The sequence below is a fragment of the Asparagus officinalis genome, chromosome 10, assembly GCF_001876935.1.
Source record: "Asparagus officinalis chromosome 10, Aspof.V1, whole genome shotgun sequence".
NCBI lineage: Eukaryota > Viridiplantae > Streptophyta > Magnoliopsida > Asparagales > Asparagaceae > Asparagus > Asparagus officinalis.
Window position 1 is genome coordinate 72,000,019 of NC_033803.1, and position 6,943 is coordinate 72,006,961.

At 43.7% G+C, this 6,943-nt stretch overlaps 2 protein-coding genes across 2 annotated transcripts in view; both read right to left on the reverse strand.

Moving 5' to 3' along the window:
- On the reverse strand, positions 7–4,036 carry LOC109825895 (subtilisin-like protease SBT1.2). Its single transcript, XM_020392807.1, is given in 5 exon segments — positions 7–2,251; positions 2,253–2,334; positions 2,336–2,465; positions 2,468–2,716; positions 2,719–4,036. Coding segments are annotated over 5 exon segments (2,292 nt in total). The 5' UTR covers positions 3,212–4,036; the 3' UTR covers positions 7–913.
- The window catches only part of LOC109824946 (ABC transporter C family member 5-like), a 9,928-nt gene continuing 8,298 nt past the window's right edge, over positions 5,314–6,943 (reverse strand). The window contains 2 exon segments of the mRNA XM_020391581.1: positions 5,314–5,876; positions 6,788–6,943. The exon segment at positions 6,788–6,943 is cut by the window's right edge and continues 17 nt beyond it. Coding sequence (XP_020247170.1) covers positions 5,764–5,876; positions 6,788–6,943 — 269 coding nt within the window. The 3' untranslated portion in view covers positions 5,314–5,763.

Consider the following 6,943-nt stretch of genomic DNA (forward strand, 5'->3'; position numbering starts at 1 on the left):
ATGTAGCAGCTACCGAGGAGATTTTACTTGGAAAACATATTTGTTATGACCTATATGTGAGCTCTGTTGATGATTGAATCTCTCCTGATTCCACCACATTAGTATTTTTTCTGCGGAAGATGGGACGTAACCACAAACTCAAAATCAGTTTTTCGCCAACTTCTTCCATTAGAGTATTTTTGCAAAGGGTCGTCGTAATATTTTGAAATTATTTGAAAACTTGATCCGACGAGGTAACAAGTAAATTTTTGCTTGGTAACTCTGCATTGTGCATTAAAGAAGAACAGGCCTCTTATACAGCGTCATGGTTTAATCTTTTCAGTAAGATGTCGGTTCAGTCTCTTGTTTTCGGACGCAGGTGTCTGTCTATACAGTGTCACTTGCCCTTCAGGCTGTCTTGGAAGTGAAGGATTTTGCGCCGTGGTTTCAGAACAGGGATATTATATAGGCAGGCCCGAATCAAGTGTGATATACACATTGGAGGTTCATATATATAGAGAGGATGTAGGAGGTGGCAATTGTAACAAATATTGCTATTGACAGATACTTGAAGGACAGTCTTGGCTTCTGGCTTACAAGAAGTTGCAGAAACCTGAAAAAAATCATGGACTGGAACTTCATATGCCTTACTTTTAGATCAAATGCAATGTTCTGATATCAGTTTGCAGCATTGTATGCATCTATTGTCTCATATCAATGTAATGCTCTCATAGATAAGAAATATATTACTTTATTGTTAAAGTTCTGAGTCACGTCCAATTGAACACATGAACGCATACCCTCACACTCTATGAGGTCATCCGGTTATAAATAAGTTCACCCTAAAGCTATTTGACTTCAGCAAATTTCCCCTGTACTAAGATAAATCAATCTTGGGAGTTAGATGCTAGCTTTGAGAATTCCTTACTACTTGCTACCCAGCCCAGCTCACAGACACCGGGCTTCTCACCTTGTACTGCTTCTGATGGAGATTCTTCCATGTAATCTGCCCTTCAGCGAAGCTCACTCCTCTTGCTTTCTTCTTCCTCGACTCGAACCAGACCCTGTAACTCTTCTTCTCGTTCGCTTCTTTGAACGTCAGTACCTTCGGCGTAACCTGAATTCTCACTCCTTTCGGCTCGCTCACTTCAACCATGTAACTCGAGTTAGGAGGCCCGACGTTGGTGACTGTCCTCTGAACTGCCGCCTTCGTTCTCCATTTCTTGAAGGCGATCGAAATGGATGGGTAGTTGAGACTGAAGTACTTGTTTTTCTGCAGGATATCAGCGCAGCTGGTATTCTTGTGGGTGATGGTGAAAATCTCCGGCTTGGTGTATCCGAGCGTGCAGAGGTGACTTACGTAGTCTAGCGGATTGATATCGTATACAAGCCCTGGATCGATGGCTCTCGCAGGATTGACGTGCCCCGCTCCCATAGCGAAGAATCCTGCAGGCTCGTACCTGTCAAGTATCGGTTTTCCATAGTGATCGGAGATATCGGCAGTCGTCATGATTGCTGAGCGGATCACTGCCGGACTCCATGATGGGTGGGCTGACCGGATTAGGGCGGTGACACCGCTAACGTGCGGGCAAGACATTGAAGTCCCCGATAGGACGCTGAAATTGGATCGCCGATGATCTTCTTGAATCCCTGATGGGCCGAGATTTTCAGGCCAAGCTGCGATGATGTTGACTCCTGGGGCGATGATATCGGGCTTTAGGACCGATGGGCTTGTTAGACTTGGCCCGCGGGAGGACGCCGGTGCTCTCGACCGTCCGATCGTTGTTCCACCGAAGATCAGTCGAGCGATCGGTCTCCTCGTGGAGTTCATGTACCGCTTCAATCGGATGGATTCTTTGTATCCTATGGCTGTCGCAGGCAGAACATGGACATCGACGGAATCCTCCTCCTCGTTTATCTCGGCATTGGCCAAGATCATAGCAGCGCCGCCGGCTTCTTTCACCGCCTCGCTCTTCTCGGCTCGGCCATTGACCCCTCGATCACATATGACCATCTTCCCGCCAACTTGAGCTTTTGAAAGAGATCCCTTGTAGCAGAATGCACCCCCTTTGGTTCCAACATCCATATAGACAAGCTCAAGCTCTCTTCCGCTAGCTTTGGAAAAATGGTTTCCCGGGTACATCGACTCCCCATAGAGTAACTGGCCGTTGCCAGTTCTGACCACAGCTGGAAACCTCCGGTCCATCGTGCTCGCTCCGACTGTGGTGATCCAAGGGGCCTCATTGGCGACAGAGTTTGGTATCGGGCCGTTTGTTTCCAGCAGAGCAGACCACCTGCAGACGCGCGCCCAACAGCCCGGAAGCTTCGATGGCGATGCTGTCTCGAACAGAGGTACGGGAACCCCCAAGCGAAGGCGGAGAGGACGTCGACACCATCGCGGACCGCGTCGTCCATCCCACGCCTAGGATGTCGGGAGCTATAACATCCGCTGAACCAGCAAACCTTGTATACGGCAATGTGGGCACCGGCGCCATCCCTGCGCCTCGACCCCCCCCCACCTTGCCGATCCCGAGAACGCTCGCGTTTCTGGACTGCGAGCTCGCGGCGGTCGACGAGGTGTGCGTCCCGTGCCCGTGGGCATCACGAGGCGATACATACTTCCGTCGCTGACAGCGCGGCGGCGGAGGGTATGTCGCTGACGTCATGACCTTCGGATAGACGGCGCCGATGAGCTTCCGATTACAATTCGACGAGCCGAAATTTCCCTGTTGACACACCCTCTCCATCTTGCCGGCCGCGGCATTCCTCGATCATCGAAGCTCGGGCTCTCCGGCAGACTCCGGTATCGAGAATCTCCCGATAACGGACCCCGTGACCGAAACCCTGATCGATCCCATGCGCCACCAGGTGAGAGGCTCAACCCCAAGAACTTATACGAGTAAGTCGTGTGTATCTCCAGACGTCGATCAGGGCGAACCGAGATGACACCAGGAACCCTTCTCAATGCCTCAGCCTCGTCATCGTCGAGACGAGCAGCGAAGCCTTCGATGGCTGCGTCGTAGGAGTACAGAAGCCGAGAAGAGGAGTCGGAGTCATCGACCACGGTTTTCTCAAGGAAAGAATGGTGCCATTCGAGTTTCGTTTCGAAAAGAGAGGACATTGTCCCGCGAGGATGAAGCTGAACAATGTACGTCTGCAGGTCTTGGGCTTGGCTAAAGATGAAGAAGGAGAACAGCGAGGAGGAGAGAAAGAGGAGGTGATGGGATTTCATCGTGGATGTTTTTGGGTCGGGACTGTTTGTTGCAGAGAGTTGGCAGAGGTATTTGAAGAGGGAGAGTGAGAGCGGGAGGCATTTGAAACTCGTGAAGGGATTTGTGTTTCAGGCTCTGAGGAGCTTGAGACGCTCGAGTGAAACATCACGAGATCTTTTGGTTGGATTTATTGCAGCCGGGCTTCATCACCGCCGTACTTTAGTTTTTAATGTAAAAGGATATTTGATTTCTTTCGCCCTCTTGGATTGAGTTCAAATGTTCACATCAGAATATCTCAGGTAGCCTGTCCCAACTGAGAACGTCAAAGGCTGTGTTTGACAACCCCCCACATTAACATGATTAAGGTCTTAACCATAGTTCTGATTCTGATAACAGACAACATTGCCAAGAGATTGGAGACTTTGGACCAATGTAAAACAAAAGGGATCCAGAGATAAATATATTGATCCAAAGGTTCTTCTCTTTTCTGTCCTCTTAAGTGAAGAGTCGATCCGACTTAATGAAAAGCTTTCATGCTCCAAGCGAGCATAACTTTAATTTGAAAGTTCCCTACCTCTTGGACTATCAAGCGACTACGGAGACGATCTATTTAGTTCGTCCAAATGTGTATGGTCTCACTTAAAACAATTCCTTGGATCAGTATAAGTATGAATGTCGTCATGCATGGTACTAATCTAAGGGTTCTCCGTCAGAAATATCAAGTATCTAATGACACGGTCCACCTGGCATGTACATATTATCAGGTGAATTATCTTCATAGTTTATTTAAGTATAATCCTTAGATCAGTACAAAACATGAATATCATCCAAGACTGTCAAGAGGAGGAGGACACAGTCCAAGAGATGGGCACTTTAAATGCTCTCCTCGTTCTCTCATAGGCTTTCAGTAACTATGAACTTTAGTCTTGAAGATAAGGGATTTTAATTTCTATTGCCCTATTGGACTGAATTCAAAAAGTTGTTTGACAATCAGAACCCCTGCTGGCTTGTCCCAAGTACGAGTGGAATGAGATGGCTCATCAAATGCTTTCCTAAAGCTCTCATGGAGGCTCCCTTGCCTTAAATTTTGAGGTGACTGAGCATGGGTTAGGATCCACGTTGTGGGCCCATCTACACTTGCGGACCTAGCTACCAAAAATCAACCAAAGTAACTGCAATTGGATGGGTTTTTGAATGAGAGTGACTATTGAGAGGAGACACAACTTCTTGTGGAAAATGCTTCCTTTGACAATCTAGGATAGTTGTGGAAGGGATAGGTGAGGGGTTGTAGCCTATGTTATTTCTCAATAATGATCATCATTTTATCATTGACTAGAAAGTGTGAGCGTATACCAATCATAAAGACATTGTAAGTGTTGAATTTGAAATGTAGCAGAATTTTATGAATGTTAGTAGAGTGGCACTGCAGGCACACCCCCAACCACACCTTTAAAAAATCTAAAGTGGGCCCATGCACTGTAGCTGAGAGAGGCGGTGTGCCCCAAGGTGTGGTTGGGGGTGTGTCTGTAGTGTTTTCCATGTTAGTAAGACAACTTGTGATGAAGAAGCATACTGCAGTTTGACGGTGGGCAGAATCCCCATATCTTTTGTGTACTCATGATGGGCTGATTGTTCTTGGAAGTCTGTTCATAAGAAACAGTATAATGGAGTCAATCAATTACAAAATAGGAGAAACATGCGTGAGTATTAATAAGAAACATAAAACATAACAAATGCATTAACAAACTCTGAACAAAGAATGATCACCTTACCAATAGCTCCAGTCAAAGCAACATGCTCACTAACTGCATTTCTGAGGAAAGAACAGGTTAGCACAGAACTGAGATAAAACTACACCACATGTAAAGGTAAAAATACATCTCAAATGCATATTACATCTCATAAAAAGCTAAAATGCATCTCTCAGCTAATGAAATTGCCAAGTAAAATACTTAAAAATTCCATGTTACTGTGGTCACTGAAGTCAACTTGACCACTATATCAGATTAGAACATGTGGTTTATACTCAAACACCACAAACCACTACAAAATACTTGGGAAGAACAGAGTAAGAGACGAGAAATTTTTCACATAAATAAATATGAAACGGTACAAACTGCCATGGAAAATGAATGCAATTTCATAAATGTGTCAATTCATTCGCTAGAATCTTATAGAGGGTTCAACACGTGCACCATGAAAGATAAATAACTACCGCAATATATACACCTCTCAGTTAGAACTAAAAAACAGTAAGCATCTGATATTTTACACTGCATTTTCTCCCTTGAAGGGAAAAGAAAATTAAAGAAGAGAAAATTGCCTCCAAGGTGATGCCAACATCACCTTATTGCACATCACACAAGACCTCTCTCATTATTTTTGCCTTTATAACTTACTAGAATTGATTCAATGTTTTGCGCATAATTTTCCCCCTGAACCGCATCACGTAGATTGCCTCCAGTTATTCTCGTGTTATATTACTTTAAAGTTTGGTAGGCAATGTGATGTATAATTTTAGACAGTCTCCTACCCGGCCTCCTAAACTCTATGAAGAAATCTTCACCTTTACTTAAGCATCGGCCATGCTGCTAGATCTTGTAGAGTATTCGGAGACTAGTTTAAGAAACATTGATGACTTGTCCTCCACCAGTCTCTGAGGAGTGTCGAATTCTGCAATTCTACCTGAAAATATGTACAGAAAGTTGATGTTAGATAGCTGTAAAGTCAGGTTTTTCAAGGATTAAGAAAAAGGAAAACATCGAGGTGTTATTTCTAGTCACATTAACTTAGAACTTGGGAAAAACTCATGTTTATGGTTCAAATTATCGTTGATATTGGTCCCTACCTTGTGTCTTTCATTTTGTACATTCTTTCCTTTCTGACACCCAATTTGAATTTGGAGACATATGAAGTCATGTCACTAAGTGCATCATTGCAATACTTTGGACAGAACAAAATTCAAACATAACATTGGAATTTCAGGACCTTTTTATCTAAGAATATGGATAGTTAGACATAAGTGAAACTAATGAATCGGAACTAATGAGTAATGAGCTATGACCAGAAACTAATCGGAATTGATGATTGCTGGATGTACGTGTCACATTCTGCAGTTTATTATTCTTCATCACTTGGACAGTTATGAAAGAAAGGCATATCACACAAGAATCTCTACACATCCAAAGGGCATATCATAGCTATGTTACAGCAAGACATATTTAAGCACATTAGTCATGGCTATTTTGATCTCTGTCCTAATCTATATGATAACATAAAATTACAAATATGTCACTATCATCATAAAAGACATTTGAATGTCTTCATTTTCTGCCAATGATGCAGGCATAATCACCAAATAACACTAGGTTAACAGTACAAGTGCCTAACTATAATTTCTTTTTCAGTTTGAAAAACCATGTTTAGTTCTCAAGTTATTTAAATATGTAGACAAGGAGTATGCACATAAATAAACTAATGTCAAAACACAACTTTCACAAAAAGGACCATTCTCATGAATATATAAGCAGAAGGTTGGAAAGTCAACATTTTTTTCCTCAACATGAATGATATAAGTACGTAAGTAACTAGCTTACCATCACTGAGGACCAAAACCAAATCACTGTCAATAACGGTTGGGATCCGGTGTGCTATGGTGCAAACAGTACAATCTCTAAATTCAGTTCGGATGATCTTCTGAATGAGATTATCAGTGGCTGTGTCAACAGAGGCAGTTGCTTCATCAAGAACAA